Source organism: Coregonus lavaretus, assembly GCF_964263955.1.
Source record: "Coregonus lavaretus genome assembly, chromosome: 26".
NCBI lineage: Eukaryota > Metazoa > Chordata > Actinopteri > Salmoniformes > Salmonidae > Coregonus > Coregonus lavaretus.
Window position 1 is genome coordinate 3,337,285 of NC_140013.1, and position 21,106 is coordinate 3,358,390.

The following is a 21,106-nucleotide window of genomic DNA, read 5'->3' on the forward strand; positions in this document are numbered from 1 at the left end:
AAAAATAAATGAATCATGACTTTAGGAACTTTCCCTACAACGAGTGCCCTGTTTGAGGAAGATCCGTTACAACTTAAAACATTCAAAGCTAATTGACCTTCCGAGTCATGGTTTATTTCTCGTTCCTAATCTTGCACAGGCAGCCATTTAACACTAAGTCACCTTTAACACTAAACATTAAGTCACCTTATTATGTGAGACCAGACACCTTGAGACGTCCTGAGATAATGACACTGATCTGTAATTAAGTCTTACAACCACTGGCTGATGGTGTAACCGTGATGATTTCACACCCAGGAAACAGCTTAGCAGTCTATCTCAGTTGATTGGTTTGGGCTAGACTCTAGTCTGGAGTGTCTCGACATCCGACTCACTGAAAATGGACGAAGAAGTGACATACCCCATTACCCAATGAGTCTGTTTAAGGTGGAACCTAATCCTACTACAGTTATGTAAGAGATAGTGGTAGGGGTACATTTGAGTGGCGCAGTGGTCTAAGGCACTGCATCGCAGTGCTAACTGTGCCACTAGAGATCCTGGTTCGAATCCAGGCTCTGTCGCAGCCGGGAGACTCATGGGCAGCGCACAATTGGCCCAGCGTCGTCCAGGGTAGGGGAGGGAATGGCCGGCAGGGATGTAGCTCAGTTGATAGAGCATGGCGTTTGCAACGCCAGGGTTGTGGGTTCGATTCCCACGGGGGGCCAGTATAAAAATATATGTATTCACTAACTGTAAGTCGCTCTGGATAAGAGCGTCTGCTAAATGACTAAAATGTAAAATGTATGGATCTTAGGACCGAGGAGTCACAAGGAGGGAGACGGCATTATGTCATAACTACACATAAGACCCCGGTCTCCGATTACAACTGTTACATAAGGGTCTGATCCTTTCAGCTTGTAGGAATATCACCTGTCGATCCTCTGTCTGAGATAACAACTTGTGTCATCATCGCATTTATTCGACAGGTATAACTATCTCTTAAATTAGACTCATAGATTGGGCAAAAACACAGGGCGTGCCGTTGCAATTAGTTCATCACCTGAATGAGGCCCTTATGAAACCATCTACAATTCTGCCAATGGCTCTGTAATTCTTTAAATAACCACATTTGATTCTTCTGGGTATTGGTCAATAAAGAAGCGGTATAGAAAGAGTCCATGTAGACAAGGTAACAATTCTACATTGTTAGAAGGATAGTAAACAACATAGTGTTGCCATTTCTTTCATACCTTTTCTAAGTTTGTTAGCTGGTTATTTAGCAGCCTCCAGAATCTCCTGGCTAGCATTTTTGGTGCAGGTTGCTAAATCAACTTTTGGACTTAAAATAGTTTGGATGCAACCAAACCCTAGGTATATAAAACATTTGCTTAACATAAAAAAAGTGAACTATCCCTTTTAATGCTTTCAAAAATCTTTAAATAGTTTGTTTTGATGGGAAGGACAGTGTGTAAAGTATCAGCCATATCAACATTGACTGGCTAGGTATGCAGAAACTGGCCCCGTGCAGTCTATGGCAACCTGAAAACACTGCTGTGATTTTGAATTCATTGGGGGAAGACAGAGCTTCCTAAGAACAGCATCAACTGTTGACACCATCAACCTGAGTTCATTAAATGCCAGTATTTTAACTATGATGACTATAAAAAATATACATTGCTCAAAAAAATTAAGGGAACACTTAAACAACACATCCTAGATCTGAATGAATGAAATAATCTTATTAAATATTTTTTTCTTTACATAGTTTAATGTGCTGACAACAAAATCACACAAAAATTATCAATGGAAATCAAATTTATCAACCCATGGAGGTCTGGATTTGGAGTCACCCTCAAAATTAAAGTGGAAAACCACACTACAGGCTGATCCAACTTGATGTAATGTCCTTAAAACAAGTCAAAATGAGGCTCAGTAGTGTGTGTGGCCTCCACGTGCCTGTATGACCTCCCTACAATGCCTGGGCATGCTCCTGATGAGGTGGCGGATGGTCTCCTGAGGGATCTCCTCCCAGACCTGGACTAAAGCATCCGCCAACTCCTGGACAGTCTGTGGTGCAACGTGGCGTTGGTGGATGGAGCGAGACATGATGTCCCAGATGTGCTCAATTGGATTCAGGTCTGGGGAACGGGCGGTCCATAGCATCAATGCCTTCCTCTTGCAGGAACTGCTGACACACTCTAGCCACATGAGGTCTAGCATTGTCTTGAATTAGGAGGAACCCAGAGCCAACCGCACCAGCATATGGTCTCACAAGGGGTCTGAGGATCTCATCTCGGTACCTAATGGCAGTCAGGCTACCTCTGGCGAGCACATGGAGGGCTGTGCGGCCCCCCAAAGAAATGCCACCCCACACCATGACTGACCCACCGCCAAACCGGTCATGCTGGAGGATGTTGTAGGCAGCAGAACGTTCTCCACGGCGTCTCCAGACTCTGTCACGTCTGTCACGTGCTCAGTGTGAACCTGCTTTCATCTGTGAAGAGCACAGGGCGCCAGTGGCAAATTTGCCAATCTTGGTGTTCTCTGGCAAATGCCAAACGTCCTGCACGGTGTTGGGCTGTAAGCACAACCCCCACCTGTGGACGTCGGGCCCTCATACCACCCTCATGGAGTCTGTTTCTGACCGTTTGAGCAGACACATGCACATTTGTGGCCTGCTGGAGGTCATTTTGCAGGGCTCTGGCAGTGCTCCTCCTGCTCCTCCTTGCACAAAGGCGGAGGTAGCGGTCCTGCTGCTGGGTTGTTGCCCTCCTACGGCCTCCTCCACGTCTCCTGATGTACTGGCCTGTCTCCTGGTAGCGCCTCCATGCTCTGGACACTACGCTGACAGACACAGCAAACGTTCTTGGCACAGCTCGCATTGATGTGCCATCCTGGATGAGCTGCACTACCTGAGCCACTTGTGTGGGTTGTAGACTCCGTCTCATGCTACCACTAGAGTGAAAGCACCGCCAGCATTCAAAAGTGACCAAAACATCAGCCAGGAAGCCTAGGAACTGAGAAGTGGTCTGTGGTCACCACCTGCAGAACCACTTCTTTATTGGGGGTGTCTTGCTAATTGCCTATAATTTCCACCTGTTGTCTATTCCATTTGCACAACAGCATGTGAAATGTATTGTCAATCAGTGTTGCTTCCTAAGTGGACAGTTTTATTTCACAGAAGTGTGATTGACTTGGAGTTACATTGTGTTGTTTAAGTGTTCCCTTTATTTTTTTGAGCAGTGTATATCCCTAGCATATAGTGTTTTAAAAAAAACGATTTGGTTGTGTACGGGCTAGTTTTACTAGTCTATTCAAGTCAATTATCCTTCAATTATCAAAAGTCCACACTGCTACTCTTGACCAAAGTCTCTCCACCCTTTTTCAAAGTTCCCCTCCGCAACACTGGTTGCATCCCAATAATCGGTCCTTTCTTCTGAAGTGTGCACTTGTTCCCTTTATAGTGAATGAGTGCACACTTCAGGAAGAAGGAGAGATTATTGGGGGACACTGTTTGTTCACTCACTCTTTCTGCCTCCAGGGCATAGGACAGGTTGGAGTAGGGTTCCCTGAATTTGAAGAAGGACTTCTTCCACTCATAGTTGAAGACGTAAAAAGTATTGCCGAACAAAATCTTCCTTAGGTTCTGAAAGACAAAAAAACACGTATCCTATCTGAATGTTTCTAATCAAACCTCTACCTTTGTAATTCAACTCTAGGTACATTTCTACTTATTTTGAGAGGCAACAGTCAAAGGTCCATCTTTCGCCCAGTGGGTCTGTCTAAACTGGGGTTTTTGTGCAAAATTATAATTATTTGGGAAACAATGTGTTAGGGTCAAGGAAGAATATAGGCCAATGTGGTGGCTTTGAGGACAAAAAATTGGCCTATTAGAAATTCCCGAGCCTATTTCTGGTCCCTGTCCGTCCATGCAAGATTCACATTGGTTTTGACTACGCAGGAGTGGCTTCAGGACAAGTCTCTCTGAATGTCCTTGAGTGGCCCAGCCAGAGCCTGGACGTGAACCCGATCGAACATCTCTGGAGAGACCTGAAAATAGCTGTGCAGCGACGCTCCCCATCCAACCTGACAGAGCTTGAGAGGATCTGCAGAGAAGAATGGGAGAAACTCCCCAAATACAGGCGTGCCAAGCTTGTAGCGTCATGCCCAAGAAGACTCGAGGCTGTAATTGCTGCCAAAGGCGCTTCAACAAAGTACTGAGTAAAGGGGCTGAATACTTATGTAAATGTGATATCAGCTTTGTATTTTTAATAAATGTGCAAACGTTTCTAAAAACCTGTTTTTGCTTTGTCATTATGGGGTATTGTGTGTAGATTGATGAGGGGGAAAAAACAATTGTATCAATTTTAGAATAAGGCTGTAACGTAACAAAATGTGGAAAAAGTCAAGGGGTCTGAATACTTTCCGAATGCACTGTAAGTACATAGATGACATATTTTTCTCGCCTGCCCCTGTTCCGAGACACATGCATGATAATGGTCCATTCTAAATCACAACTAATATCACACATACAGCATATTATTTAGTAGTCTGATGGGTGACAATATTAGTCTATCACTTGTGAATGATGTGTTATCACTTGTGAATGATGCCCAGCATGACTATGACTTTTCCAATCATAGTCGCACACCTCATGTAGCCTAGCCCATAGGCCTATATGTTTTGATAAGGTTTGTATCACAACTAAAGTGGCCAAATAACTTCTTAAAACTAAGCACATTAATCCGTTTTACAACCGGTGTAGAGCCTAACTGGCGTACAAAGGTGGCGCGTGAGTTTCAAGTTTGGGGAAGATCATTTTCACCATAAAAATGCACCTTTATAATAAAGCATTACATGCATATTCACATTTGCGGTCACTTTTGAGAACACTATTTTCCCGCTAATTGATTGCATTTTGGAACATTTACGCTTATAGCCTACTGCCGTGTGCGCATAGTTTATCAACATTTTAAGCTAAATGTCTGATCTGTTGCATCAGCCTCATTGCTTTTAAACATTTTTTTGATGCGAGTGGTTGTATTAATTTGGGATCTATCGCATCCCACAACAGTCCCAGAGTATGTTTGGAATATTTATTTCTCGCATAGAAGGAGAAGTTGACCAATAGAATAGGTAAACTTTTGTATTATAAGGGATAGTAGACTGACATAGGCTAGTGCTTTTGCTGTTCATTAGGCCTACTTATCTTGTGGACAGTGCTTCTAACATCTTCAATATGCGCCTCGGAATTCGAGTAGAGGGATGCTCGCAGTTTTGTCCCTGATGTGTCGGTCTTCACTTGTAGCCTACTTCGGAGCTAAGATGGCTGTGAGAAGGACCCTATCACGTGACTGACATTGGCCAATAAGAATTGAAATATCTGAGAGAGCCACCAATTGTGCAAGTTCTCCCACTTAAAAAGATGAGAGAGGCCTGTAATTTTCATCATAGGTACACGTCAACTATGACAGACAAATTGAGATTTTTTTTCTCCAGAAAATCACATTGTAGGATTTTTAATGAATTTATTTGCAAATTATGGTGGAAAATAAGTATTTGGTCACCTACAAACAAGCAAGATTTCTGGCTCTCACAGACCTGTAACTTCTTCTTTAAGAGGCTCCTCTGTCCTCCACTCGTTACCTGTATTAATGGAACCTGTTTGAACTTGTTATCAGTATAAAAGACACCTGTCCACAACCTCAAACAGTCACACTCCAAACTCCACTATGGCCAAGACCAAAGAGCTGTCAAAGGACACCAGAAACAAAATTGTAGACCTGCACCAGGCTGGGAAGACTGAATCTGCAATAGGTAAGCAGCTTGGTTTGAAGAAATCAACTGTGGGAGCAATTATTAGGAAATGGAAGACATACAAGACCACTGATAATCTCCCTCGATCTGGGGCTCCACGCAAGATCTCACCCCGTGGGGTCAAAATGATCACAAGAACGGTGAGCAAAAATCCCAGAACCACACGGGGGGACCTAGTGAATGACCTGCAGAGAGCTGGGACCAAAGTAACAAAGCCTACCATCAGTAACACACTACGCCGCCAGGGACTCAAATCCTGCAGTGCAAGACGTGTCCCCCTGCTTAAGCCAGTACATGTCCAGGCCCGTCTGAAGTTTGCTAGAGTGCATTTGGATGATGCAGAAGACCATGTGTTCTCGCATACCCCGAGAGCATCTGGTCAGAGGGGTGGTGGCACAGGAATCCTCATCTCTCCCAAGTGGACATTCTCAATTTTTCCCCTAACCCATCTGTCTATCTCCTCATTTGAATTCCATGCTGTCACAGTCACTAGCCCATTTAAGCTTAATATCCTTGTCATCTATCGCCCTCCAGGTTCCCTTGGAGAGTTCATCAATGAGCTTGACGCCTTGATAAGTTCCTTTCCTGAGGATGGCTCACCCCTCACAGTTTTGGGGGATTTCAACCTCCCTACGTCTACATTTGACTCATTTCTCTCTGCCTCCTTCTTTCCACTCCTCTCCTCTTTTGACCTCACCCTCTCACCGTCCCCCCCTACTCACAAGGCAGGCAATACGCTTGACCTCATCTTTACTAGATGCTGCTCTTCTACTAATCTCACTGCAACTCCCCTCCATGTCTCCGACCACTACTTTGTTTCCTTTTCTCTCTCGCTCTCCTCCAACACTACTCACTCTGCCCCTACACAGATGGTAATGCGCCGCCGCAACCTTCGCTCTCTCTCTCCCACTACTCTCTCCTCTTCCATCCTATCATCTCTTCCCTCTGCTCAATCCTTCTCCCTCCAATCTCCTGATTCTGCCTCCTCAACCCTCCTCTCCTCCCTTTCTGCATCCTTTGAATCTCTGTGTCCCCTATCCTCCCGGCCGGCTCGGTCCTCCCCTCCAGCTCCGTGGCTTGATGACTCATTGCGAGCTCACAGAACAGAGCTCCGGGCAGCGGAGCGGAAATGGAAGAAAACTAAACTCCCTGCCGACCTGGCATCTTTTCACTCCCTCCTCTCTACATTTTCTTCATCTGTTTCTGCTGCTAAGGCCACTTTCTACCACTCTAAATTCCAAGCATCTGCCTCTAACCCTAGGAAGCTCTTTGCCACGTTCTCCTCCCTGCTGAATCCTCCCCCCCCCCCCCCCTCCTCTCTCTCTGTGGATGACTTCGTCAACCACTTTGAAAAGAAGGTTGACGACATCCGATCCTCGTTTGTTAAGTCTAATGACACTGCTGGTCCTACTCACACTGCCCTACCCTATGCTTTGACTTCTTTCTCCCCTCTCTCTCCAGATAAAATCCTGCGACTTGTGACTGCAGGCCGCCCAACAACCTGCCCGCTTGACCCCATCCCCTCCTCTCTTCTCCAGACCATCTCCGGTGACCTTCTCCCCTACCTCACCTCGCTGATCAACTCATCCTTGACCGCTGGCTATGTCCCTTCCGTCTTCAAGAGAGCGAGAGTTGCACCCCTTCTCAAAAAACCAACACTCGATCCCACTGATGTCAACAACTACAGACCAGTATCCCTTCTTTCTTTTCTTTCCAAAACTATTGAGCGTGCCGTCTTTAGCCAACTCTCTTGCTATCTCTCTCAGAATGACCTTCTTGATCCAAACCAGTCAGGTTTCAGGACTGGTCATTCAACTGAGACTGCTCTTCTCTGTGTCACGAAGGCTCTCCGCACTGCTAAAGCTAACTCTCTCTCCTCTGCTCTTGTCCTTCTAGACCTGTCTGCTGCCTTTGATACTGTGAACCATCAGATCCTCTCCACCCTCTCCGAGCTGGGCATCTCCGGCGCGGCTCACTCCTGGATTGCGTCCTACCTGACCGGTCGCTCCTACCAAGTGGCGTGGCGAGAAGCTGTCTCCGCACCACGTGCTCTCACCACTGGTGTCCCCCAGGGCTCAGTTCTAGGCCCTCTCCTATTCTCCCTATACACCAAGTCACTTGGCTCTGTCATATCCTCACATGGCCTCTCCTATCATTGCTACGCTGACGATACACAACTAATCTTCTCCTTTCCCCCTTCTGATAACCAGGTGGCGAATCGCATCTCTGCATGTCTGGCAGACATATCAGTATGGATGACGGATCACCACCTCAAGCTGAACCCTGGCAAGACGGAGCTGCTCTTCCTCCCGGGGAAGGACTGCCCGTTCCATGATCTCGCCATCACGGTTGACAACTCCGTTGTGTCCTCCTCCCAGAGTGCGAAGAGCCTTGGCGTGACCCTGGACAACACCCTGTCGTTCTCCGCTAACATCAAGGCGGTGACCCGATCCTGCAGGTTCATGCTCTACAACATTCGGAGAGTACGACCCTGCCTTACACAGGAAGCGGCACAGGTCCTAATCCAGGCACTTGTCATCTCCCGTCTGGATTACTGCAACTCGCTGTTGGCTGGGCTCCCTGCCTGTGCCATTAAACCCCTACAACTCATCCAGAATGCCGCAGCCCGTCTGGTGTTCAACCTTCCCAAGTTCTCTCACGTCACCCCGCTCCTCCGCACACTCCACTGGCTTCCAGTTGAAGCTCGCATCTGTTACAAGACCATGGTGCTTGCCTATGGAGCTGTGAGGGGATCGGCACCTCTGTACCTTCAGGCTCTGATCAGTCCCTACACCCAAACGAGGGCATTGCGTTCATCCACCTCTGGCCTGCTGGCTCCCCTTCCTCTGCGGAAGCATAGTTCCCGCTCAGCCCAGTCAAAACTGTTCGCTGCTCTGGCACCCCAATGGAACAAGCTCCCTCACGACGCCAGGACAGCGGAGTCACTCACCACCTTCCGGAGACATTTGAAACCCCACCTCTTTAAGGAATACCTGGGATAGGATAAAGTAATCCTTCTACCACCCCAGCCCCCCCCCCCCCCCCCCCACACCAAAAAAATAATTAAAAAAAATAAAAAATACTATATATATAAATAATTTTAAAAAATGAAATAAAAACAAATGAAAAATTAACATATTGTAAAGTGGTTATCCCACTGGCTATAGGGTGAATGCACCAATTTGTAAGTCGCTCTGGATAAGAGCGTCTGCTAAATGACGTAAATGTAAATGTATGTAAATGATTGGGAGAATGTCATATGGTCAGATGAAACCAAAATAGAACTTTTTTGGTAAAAACTCAACTCGTCGTGTTTGGAGGACAAAGAATGCTGAGTTGCATCCAAAGAACACCATACCTACTGTGAAGCATGGGGGTGGAAACATCATGCTTTGGGGCTGTTTTTCTGCAAAGGGACCAGGACGACTGATCCGTGTAAAGGAAAGAATGAATGGGGCCATGTATCGTGAGATTTTGAGTGAAAACCTCCTTCCATCAGCAAGGGCATTGAAGATGAAACGTGGCTGGGTCTTTCAGCATGACAATGATCCCAAACACACTGCCCGGGCAAAGAAGGAGTGGCTTCGTAAGAAGCATTTCAAGGTCCTGGAGTGGCCTAGCCAGTCTCCAGATCTCAACCCCATAGAAAATCTTTGGAGGGAGTTGAAAGTCTGTGTTGCCCAGCGACAGCCCCAAAACATCACTGCTCTAGAGGAGATCTGCATGGAGGAATGGGCCAAAATACCAGCAACAGTGTGTGAAAACCCTGTGAAGACTTACAGAAAACGTTTGACCTGTGTCATTGCCAACAAAGGGTATATAACAAAGTATTGAGAAACTTTTGTTATTGACCAAATACTTATTTTCCACCATAATTTGCAAATAAATTCATAAAAAATCCTACAATGTGATTTTCTGGATTTTTTTTCCTCATTTTGTCTGTCATAGTTGACGTGTACCTATGATGAAAATGACAGGTCTCTCTCATCTTTTTAAGTGGGAGAACTTGCACAATTGGTGGCTGACTAAATCCTTTTTTCCCCACTGTAAGTGAGAGGTGCTTTGGAGCAGGCTGCTGGGAGAAGGGAATTATAATTATTATATTCAACCCAAGGGCACAACGGCCACTTTGGCCGCAAAGGGCATGGATTTTTTAGGGGGCATTAAGGCCACACAAGGGGAATGCCACCAGTAAATTCGAGGCCTGGTGAGAATATTATCAAGTGCTTGTGAATGAGAGACTGATGAAGTGTGTGCAGCCTGCACAAGAAACAAAGCAGAGCTCATGCCTTTCATGCTACTTTTTTCAAATCCTTAGAGTCGCAACATGCAGCCTTAGAATGTATTAAAAATCAAAACATACAGCCCAACTAAAGTTGCATAAATAACTCTAAATTAAGCATATAGGAGGACCTGTTTCTTTGTTAACCGCTCAACACAGAATAGCCGCATCCCTCGGAAATCGGTTGGAGAAAATATCCTTTCTATTTTATTCAGCTATGTTCAATTGTATTATTCATACTATAAAATTATATAAAATAATGCCACGAAATTCTAAGCAAATATTTTGCTAAATGAACTAGTGTAGCCCACAGCCACATGGCATAGGCAGATCAGGGCCTAACATGTGGACAGTTCAGAGTATGCTATTCTGTCCTTCTGAAATAGACATCAGTGGCTTGTAGGCTATGCGTGGAAGCCAGGAGATGCTAAATGTGTTTATGTTAATTAATGGTCAATTACTGTGAGACCGGCAGTTATTTGCTTGACAATCACCATCTGACAAAATGTTATGACCGCTACAGTCCTAGATTTGACAGATGTCAACAGACACTGCACGGAAAACAACTAATCAAAAACAGTTTCCAGATAATTTGTCTGTAGTAAAAGGCTTTGTTTACTTATTTTCAGATGACCACACTTGCTAACTCAGTCCACTGCTTAAGAGGGCCATGAATAAATAAGGACTCTATATTGCTGCTCTTTTGTCTTTGGTTAGGCATGCCTACGCATGTGCACACACACACACACACTCACACAGTGAAACAAACAAACACAGCAGTGGGAGGCCGCAGGTGTCAAATGACCAGCTCATGTTGCTAGCGCAGACTCACCCCAGCTAACTCGGGTGTGACGGGGAGCCCTCCTAGGCTAGGAGAGACAGCCAGGGCCCGGGGGATGGAATAGGGCACTGTCAATAGGTTGGTGTGTCCACGAGGCGGCTGTGCCGTGGTCGGCGGCCTGCCTGTGCCATCCTCGCTGTCCTCCTCAGGTTTAGTCCTCTCCAGAGGCCTCTACAGAGAGAAGTGACAGAGACCATCAGAAAGATCCCACCTTATCCATCACAATGTCCCACATATTCCAACAACACACAATTGTTGGAATATGCTGACATGCGCAGCATTTACTGTGAATGCGATTTCTGGACAAATCTGGGAAAATGCCTTTCAAAGGTACATTATCGGCACATCTAGTTTGTTGCTCTATAACGCGCCTTGGATTGAACCTGAAATATGATAATGTTACATGAATGAGATGATGGTAAACATATGGTTGAACTCTCTGCCGCTATGTGTCTCTCTGTCTCCATCTCTCAGCATTCAACACAGTTGCCCTCATGGCTGTTTTGTTTTCCATCCAGTTTGGACACTGTGGCACAAATACAGTGCCTTCAGAAATTATTCACACCCCTTGACTTTTTCCACATTGTGTTGTGTTACAGCCTGAATTTAAAATGGATTAAATTAAGATTTTTTTCACTGGCCTACACACAATACCCCATAATGTCAAAGTGGAATTATGTTTTTGAAATGTTTACAAATTAATAAAAATTAAAAGCTGAAATGTCTTGAGTCAATAGGTATTCAACCCCTTTGTTATGGCAAGCCTAAATAAATTCAGGAGTAAAAATGTGCTTATCAAGTCACATAATAAGTTGCATGGACTCATTCTGTGTGCAATAATAGTGTTTAACATGATTTTTGAATGACTACCTCATCTCTGTACCCTACACACACAATTATCTGTAAGGTCCCTCAGTCGAGCAGTGAATTTCAAACACAGATTCAACCACAAAGAACAGGGAGGTTTTCCAATGCCTCGCAAAGAAGGGCACCTATTGGTAGATGGGTAAAAATAGAACCGGTACCGGGTCAATGTGCGGGGGTACAGGTTAGTCGAGGTAATTTGTACATGTAAGTAGGGATAAAGTGACTATGCATAGATAATAAACAGTGAGTTGCATCAGTGTAAAAACAATGTAAATAGTCCAGGTGGCCATTTGATTAATTGTTCATTAGTCTTATGACTTGGGGTTAGAAGCTGTTAAGGACCCTTTTGTTCCTAGACTTGGCGCTCCGGTACCGCTTGCCGTGCGGTAGCAGAGAGAACAGTCTATGACTTGGGTGACTGGAGTCTTTGACAATTTTTGGGGCCTTCCTCTGACACCGCCTAGTATATACAGTTGAAGTCGGAAGTTTACAAACACTTAGGTTGTAGTCATTAAAAGTCGTTTTTCAACCACTCCACAAATTTATTTTTAACAAACTATAGTTTTGGCAAGTCGGTTAGGACATCTACTTTGTGCATGACACAAGTAATATTTCCAACAATTGTTTACAGACAGATTACTTCACTTATAATTCACTGTATCACAATTCATGGCTTTAGAAGCTTCTGATAGGCTAATTGACATCATTTGAGTCAATTGGAGGTGTACCTGTGGAAGTATTTCAAGGTCTAACTTCAAAAACTCAGTGCCTCTTTGCTTGACATCATGAGAAAATCAAAAGAAATCAGCCAAGACCTCAGAAAATATTATATAGACCTCCACAAGTCTGGTTCATCCTTGGGAGCAATTTCCAAATGCCTGAAGGTACCGCGTTCATCTGTACAAACAATAGTACGCAAGTATAAACACCATGGGACCACGCAGCCGTCATCCCGCTCAGGAAGGAGACGCGTTCTGTCTCCTAGAGATGAACGTACTTTGGTGCGAAAAGTGCAAATCAATCCCAGAACAACAGCAAAGGACCTTGTGAAGATGCTGGAGGAAACAGGTACAAAAGTATCTATATCCACAGTAAAACGAGTCCTATATCGACATAACCTGAATGGCCGCTCAGCAAGGAAGAAGCCACTGCTCCAAAACCGCCATAAAAAAGCCAGACTACGGTTTGCAACTGCACATGGGAACAAAGATCATACTTTTTGGAGAAATGTCCTCTGGTCTGATGAAACAAAAATAAAACTGTTTGACCATAATGACCATCGTTATGTTTGGAGGAAAAAGGGGGTCGCTGGCAAGCCGAAGAACACCATCCGAACCGTGAAGCACAGGGGTGGCAGCATCATGCTGTGGGGGTGCTTTGCTGCAGGAGGGTCTGGTGCACTTCACAAAATAGATGGCATCATGAGGAAGGAATATTGTGTGGATATATTGAAGCAACATCTCAAGACATCAGTCAGGAAGTTAAAGCTTGGTCGCAAATGGGTCTTCCAAATGGACAATGACCCCAAGCATACTTCCAAAGTTGTGGCAAAATGGCTTAAGGACAACAAAGTCAATGTATTGGAGTGGCCATCACAAAGCCCTGACCTCAATCCTATAGAACATTTGTGGGCAGAACTGAAAAAGCGTGTGCGAGCAAGGAGGCCTACAAACCTGACTCAGTTACACCAGCTCTGTCAGGAGGAATGGGCCAAAATTCAACATATTGTGGGAAGCTTGTGGAAGGCTACCCAATACATTTGACCCAAGTTAAACAATTTAAAGGCAATGCTAACAAATACTAATTGAGTGTATGTAAACTTCTGACCCACTGGGAAAGTGATGAAAGAAATAAAAGCTGAAAGAAATCATTCTCTCTACTATTATTCTGACATTTCACATTCTCAAAATAAAGTGTTGATCCTAACTGACCTAAGGCAGGGAATTTTTACTAGGATTAAATGTCATGAATTGTGAAAAACTGAGTTTAAATGTATTTGGCTAAGGTGTATGTAAACTTCCGACTTCAACTGTAGGTCCTGGATGGCAGGAAGCTTGGCCCCAGTGATGTACTGGGCCATACGCACTACCCTCTGTAGTGCCTTACGGTCAGATGCCGAGCAGTTGCCATACCAGGCGGTGATGCAAGCGGTCAGGATACTCTCGATGGTGCAGCAGTATACCTTTTTGAGGATCTGGGGACCCAGGCCAAATCTTTTCAGTCTCCTGAGGGGGAAAGGTGTTGTTGTGCCCTCTTCACGACTTTCTTGGTGTGTTTGGACCATGACAGTTTGTTGGTAATGTGGACACCAAAGAATTTGAAACTCTCGACCCGCTCCACTACAGCCCTGTCGATGTGAATGGGGGCGTGATCGGCACTCCTTTTCCTGTAGTCCACGATCAGCTCCTTTGTCTTGCTCACGTTGAGGGAGAGGTTGCTGTCAAGGCACCATATGCCAGGTCCCTGACCTCCTCCCTATAGACTGTCTCATCGTTTCGGTGATCAGGCCTACCACTGATGTGTCATCAGCAAATTCAATGATGGTATTGGAGTAGTGCTTGGCCACGCAGTCGTGGGTGAACAGGGAGTACAGGAGGGGAATAAGCACGCACCCCTGAGGGGCCCCCGTGTTGAGGATCAGCGTGGCAGATGTGTTGTTAACTACCGTTACCACCTGGGGGCGTCCCGTCAGGAAGTCTAGCATCCAGTTGCAGAGGGAGGTGTTTAGTCCCAGGATCCTTAGCTTAGTGATGAGCTTTGTGGGCACTTTGGTGTTAAACGCTGAGCTATAGTCAATGAACAGCATTCTCACATAGGTGTTCCTTTTGTCCAGGTGGGAAAGGGCAGTGTGGAATGCGATTGAGATTGCGTCATCTGTGGATCTGTTGGGGTGGTATGCAAATTGGAGTGGGTCTAGGGTTTCCGGGATGATGGTGTTGATGTGAGCCATGACCAGCCTTTCAAAGCACTTCATGGCTACCGACGTGAGTGCTACGGGGCGGTAGTCATTTAGGCAGGTTACCTTCGTTTTTTTGGCACAGGGACTATGGTGGTCTGCTTGAAACTTGTAGGTATTACAGACTCGGTCAGGGAGAGGTTGAAAATGTCAGTGAACACACATGCCAGTTGGTCCATGCATGCTCTGAGTACACTTCCTGGTAATCCGTCTGGCCCCGTGGCCTTGTGAATGTTGACCTGTTTAAAGGTCTTGCTCACATCGGCTACGGAGAGTGTGATCACACAGTCGTCCGGAACAGCTGGTGCTCTCATGCATGCTTCATTGTTGCTTGCCTCGAAGCGAGCATAAAAGGCATTTAGCTCGTCTGGTAGGCTCGCGTCACTAGGCAGCTCGCAGCTGGGTTTCCTTTTGTAGTCCGTAATAGTTTTCAAGCCCTGCCACATCTGAAGAGCATCAGAGCCGGTGTAGTAGGATTCAATCTTAGTCCTGTATTGACACTTTGCCTGTATGATGATTCTTCTGTGGGCATAGCGGGATTTCTTATAAGCGTCCGGATTAGCGTCCCGCTCCTTGAAAGCGGCTGCTCTAGCCTTTAGCTCGGTGCAGATGCTGCCTGTAATCCACGGCTTCTGGTCGGGATATGTACATACGGTCACTGTGGGGACGACGTCATCGACGCACTTATTGATGAAGCCGGTGACTGAGGTGGTATACTCCTCAATGCCATTGGATGAATCCAGGAACATATTCCAGTCTGTGATAGCAAAACAGTCCTGTAGTGTAGCATCCGCATCATCTGACCACTTCCGTATTGAGCAAGTCACTGGTACTTCCTGCTTTAGTTTTTGCTTATAAGCAGGAATCAGGAGGACAGAATTATGGTCAGATTTGCCAAATGCAGGGTGAGGGAGAGCTTTGTATGCATCTCTGTATGTGGAGTAAAGGTGGTCTAGAGTTTTGTTTCCCTCTGGTTGCACATGTGACATGCTGGTAGACATGAGGTAAAACTGATTTAAGTTTGCCTGCATTAAAGTCCCCGGCCACTAGGAGTGCCGCTTCTGGATGAGCATTTTCTTGTTTGCTTATGGCCTTATACAGCTGGTAGAGTGAGGTCTTAGTGCCAGCTTCGGTTTGTGGTGGTTAATAGACGCTATGAAAAATGTAGATGAAAACTCTCTTGGTAGATAGTGTGGTCTACAGTTTATCATGAGGTACTCTACCTCAGGCAAGCAATACCTTGAGACTTCCTTAATATTAGACATTGCGCACCAGCTGTTATTGACAAATAGACACACACCCCCACCCTTCGTCTTACCAGACATAGCTGTTCTGTCCTGCCAATGAATGGAAAACCCAGCCAATTGTATATTGTCCTTGTCGTCGTTCAGCCACGACTCAGTGAAACAAAAGATATTACAGTTTTGAATGTGATGTTGGTAGGATAGTCTCGAATGGAGATCATCCTGTTTATTTTCCAGTGATTGCACTTTGGCCAATAGAACGGATGGTAGAGGTGGGTTACCCACTCGCCGACGAATTCTAACAAGGCACCCCGATCTCCGCCCCCTGTATTTCCGTATTTTCTTCACGTGAATGATGGGGATTTGGGCCTGGTCTCGGAGAAGCATTATATCCTTCACGATGGACTCATTAAAGAAAAAATCTTCATCCAGTTTGAGATGAGTAATCGCTGTTCTGATATCCATAAGAGACGGTAGCGGAAACATTATGTACAAAATGAGTTACAAACAATGCGAAAAACACACAAAATAGCACAGTTGTTATGAGCCCGTAAAACGGCAGCCATCCCCTCCAGCACCATTGTATCATTTTGTTCAAGTATAGTGGTGGCTGCATCATGTTATGGGTATGCTTGTCATCGTTAAGGACTGGGTAGTTTTTCAGGATAAAAAATAAACAGAATGGAGCTCAGCACAGGAAAAATCCTAAAGGAAAACCTGGCTCAGTCTGCTTTCCACCAGACACTAGAAGATGAATTCACCTTTCAGCAGGACAATAACCTAAAACACAATGCCAAATCTACACTGGAGTTTCTCACCAAGAAGACAGTGAATGTTCCTGAGTGGCCGAGTTAAAATGTTGACTTAAATCTATTTGAAAATCTATGCCAAGACCTGTAAATGGTTGTCTAGCAATGATCAACAACCAATTTGACAGATCTTGAAAAACTTTTATAAGAATAATGGGCAAATGTTGGTGTTCAAAGCAGGTGTAAAAAGCTCTTACCCAGAAAGACTCACAGCTGTAATCGCTGCCAAAGGTCATTCTACAAAGTATTGATCTGGGGTGTGAATACTTATGTAAATGATATATTTCTGTATTTCATTCTCAGTAAATTTACAAAAATGTCTAAAAACATGTTTTCACTTTGTCATTATAGGGTACTGTGTGTAGATGGGTGAGGGAAAAAAAGCAATTTAATCAATTTTGAATTCGGGCTGTAACACAACAAAATGTGGAATAAGTCAAGGGGTGTGAATACTTTCTGAAGGCACTGTATATTAAATGACCCAGTGCCATAGCATATCCTTGTCTTGCCATGTGACGATATGAGGGCATGTGACTGGATGGGGCCATACACATACTCTCTAGGAGTCTATACACACTCTCTATATGTAGTTGCCAAAACGTCTGCTGACAAAGAGATCGAAATGGAAGCAGAGAAAGAGAAGGACAGACATAGAGACAACTATGTTGTGGAAAAGTTATGCTGGCTCCGGAGGGGACCAGCGCAGCGATAGTGGAGGTCAGGGTTGGGGTCAATTTCATTTCAATTCAGTCAATTCATGTCCTGAATTGGCAATTTGCGTTCTGAACTGAAACGGAATTGACACCAACCCTGTCAGAGGCATCTGTCATCACTCACATCCTGGTTCCTCTTTACCTCCTCTTGAAGGATCTCGATGTAGCCGAGTCTGGAGGGCTGCAGATCCCGGATGGTCTGTAGGAGCTCCTGGTAGTCTGTCATCACGCCACGGGGCTCGACACCCCTAACCCTAACTACAGCACGACGACACCTACACTATACACACTCTCCACATGAAGTCGCCAAGAGGTGTGGTAGACAGGGAGATATATAGGGGAAAGAGAGAGGCAGAGAGCGAAGGATACAGAGAGAGACAGATGACGGAGGGAGCGATAGAGTAAGCCTTGCTGGGTGAGCAGGAAACGTATATGCCCCACACAGTTCTCTCTCTTTCTCCTCGCTCTCTCGGTTCCTGGTCTTTCCGAGGCAGATCAGGTTCAGTGACGAAAAGGCAACCCCCCACCCCACCCCTCACTGCACCACATTGTCTGATTGGATAGGAGTGACATGCAGTTATCTGAGAAGAGCATCTGCATAGGATCAGCTATCGCACTGAAAATGTAAGGTTTGGCCTAACTGACTTATGCAAGAAGTGCAGGTGAGATGGGAGATGCAGGTGTGCAAGTGCTTATGGTCACAATATGTGGTCATGGATTCACAAAGAGAATGTCATAAAACTAAGAACCTCTCTTTTAAATTGATTCATATTTATAAGTAGGCTATATACACTGAGTGTACAAAACATTAAGAACAACCCCCCCATCAATCAATCAATCAATCACATTTGATATATAAAGCCCTTTTTACATCAGCAGATGTCACAAAGTGCTATACAGAAACCCAGCCTAAAACCTCAAACAGCAAGCAATGCAGGTTGTGTCAAGTTGGCTGGATGTCCTTTGGGTGGTGGACCATTCTTGATACACACGAGAAACTGCCTTGAGCGTGAAAAACACAGCAGTGTTAAAGTTCTTGACACAAACCAATGCGCCTGGCACCTACTACCATACCCCGTTCAAAGGCACTTAAATATTTTGTCTTGCCCCTCTGAATGGTACACATACACAATCCATGTCTCAAATGTCTCAAGGCTTAAAAATCCTTATTTAACCTGTCTCTTCCCCTTCATCTTTACTGACATCAATAAGGGATCATAGCTTTAACCTGTATTTACCTGGTCAGTCTGTCATAGAAAGAGCAGGTGTTCTTAATGTTTGGTACACATTTTTTTTACTGTTTTATGTATTTCAATGTATTCAACAAAATCACATTTCTATTCATTGCATTGGTGAGCAATGAATCCATGCAGAGGCATTTCATGGAAATGAAAATCAGATTCAAGTATGACCCAAAGTTTATTTTGACATTTTCAAGTTATTTAATGTAAAAGAAAACACACAACTTACTTTAATGATACAATCTTGTAATTCCAACCTGTAAATAAAAATGATCTGATAAGTTTAAAGTAATGTGCATGGTCTTGCTTGAATATTTCTTCATGTACTAGATGTGTTGAGGCTATAAAACAGCATCGACTTCTCATAATTACTGCACAGGCCTACACAATGACCCAACTAAAGCAATAATTGGAAAGGTGAAATTGACTTCTCCAACTTACCCACTGGCGTTGAAGATCTCTCTCCATTTGCCCAGCTCTGATATTTGTCTGAGGATGTCATCCAGCTCGGTGTTGCGGTTCACAATGTCGGGATCCTCTTCCATCTGCAGCGAGGGCCATAATAAAGCACCCTGACGACTAGAACTACTGCCCTTGATATCCAGTCTCATGATGTGTTGGAGGGAAATATTTAGGAGAATGCTGGCTCTGGTCCAGGGCGTTAGTGTGCGTTCCTCTATACTGACGGGACCAGAATGCCAGCAGCGGGAAAGGTGTGTAAAGGCCCATTGACCGTGCTCCATCTTGACCCCCCAGGGCTTCTGTTATCCTATCAGTAGCAACGGCGTCATTAGGCCTGGGCATCCGGGGCTTCAGTCTTTTGTTCGTACCCCAAAAAATATAGATTTTTATTTCCGTCTGATGAGTTTCCATAACCGCACATTAATGAAAAAATAAACAATACAACATACTGCGCGAGGCAGTAGCAGACACTGCAAGAAGCCCCTGGAGTGATGTGGTGCCTGCTGTGATTGGTCGTGCATATAGCACAGAGCAAATATGGATATTCTGAACTTCTTCCGAAAGCAGTGGCAAAAAAAGCGAGGAGGTTGAGCAAGATGAGGCAGCAGTGAATGAGGTAGAGAGGGCAGAACAGCCAGAAAGTCAAAGTGCAGCTGAAGCAGCAGAGTTAGCCACAGGCTTGTGCAGGGTTGGTGGTAGCTAACTAGTTAATCTACCTCAACATAAAGGTTGGCTAATGCTAATAAGCTAGAGTTAGCGCTCAGCACCCTTAAGCTATTGGGTGTCACTCAGTTATTTAACAGTATATTTAGGAAAAGTGTATCTTTCCAGCGAGCGAATTTGATGGGTTTCGTTTCTGTAGCTAGCTTGGCTGGCTAGCTACTTCGGTAGCTACTGGCTGGCTACCTAGCTGAGACCGAAGAGATGATAGAACGTTTTTCTGACTGAAGCACATATCTTCTAACAGTGACACAGAGGCCCCATGTGGACTGAAGGTGAACTATACTACATCGTGTATGAAAAATGTATGTACTCACTAACTGTAAGTCGCTCTGGATAAGAGCGTCTGCTAAATGACTAAAATGTAAATCATATTTAAAGGGTAGGTAGCATAAACGTAACCACATGTTACATATGAATTTGCATTAGTATATGCATCAAAAGTCCCAATGCAAAGTTACACCTCACTTGTCGGAAAATGTTTTTCCGGGGGTATGATGTAATATGGAGGACGCGGCAATCCAGCCTATTCCCTATAATGTAAACTCCAACAGAAATAACTTCAAATGGAACATTTCAAATGAAAACAAATAATTTGCACTCAGGACTATTGGTTTCAATTACATTTTCAGCCAACTTACAAGCCAATACTTTACGAATTTGTTACAAATCAACTTGCAAGGTTGCTAGCCAACTAGCCTGCTAATGTTAGCCTTACCAGCCTGCTAACATTACATTAGCACTGAATAAGTCATCCAGTTGCTATCAACACCTAGCTTACAGCTACATTAAAGTAAACAAAGTTTTGGAAATACATAACGCCTTCTAACCAAATATCAAAGAATATTAGCTATATGCAGTAGAGGTCTTCACGGGTCCACCTGAACCCGATTTCCTGGAGCCCTACCCGGGACCCGAAATTCTGTAGTTGACCCTAGGACCTTAGGGTCGGATCTGATTTGATTGTCACGGGTATGCAGGAGAGAGAGAGAGAGAGAACATTGTCTAATTTATGCTACTGCACAAGTTATCAAAGCGGCACTAGCCTCTGGCTCTGTGTGTGCCGTGGCAATTAAGTTAGGAGATCAATGGAAGATGGAATTAAAATGACGGAATTAAAAGTTAAATGAGAAGGATAGGCTACAAAGACCAAGAGCCAACAAGTAGGCTGCAAA

General features: G+C 44.8%; 1 protein-coding gene across 1 annotated transcript in view; it reads right to left on the reverse strand.

The window, feature by feature from the left end:
- mindy4b (MINDY family member 4B) overlaps positions 1–19,294 on the reverse strand; it is a gene marked incomplete at both ends in the record, with an annotated part of 31,306 nt that extends 12,012 nt beyond the window's left edge. Inside the window, 4 exons of the mRNA XM_084143282.1 lie at positions 3,506–3,625; positions 10,911–11,090; positions 18,979–19,006; positions 19,191–19,294. Coding sequence (XP_083999408.1) covers positions 3,506–3,625; positions 10,911–11,090; positions 18,979–19,006; positions 19,191–19,294 — 432 coding nt within the window. The remainder of the gene's footprint in view (positions 1–3,505; positions 3,626–10,910; positions 11,091–18,978; positions 19,007–19,190) is intronic.
- Between the last annotated feature and the right edge of the window lie 1,812 nt (positions 19,295–21,106).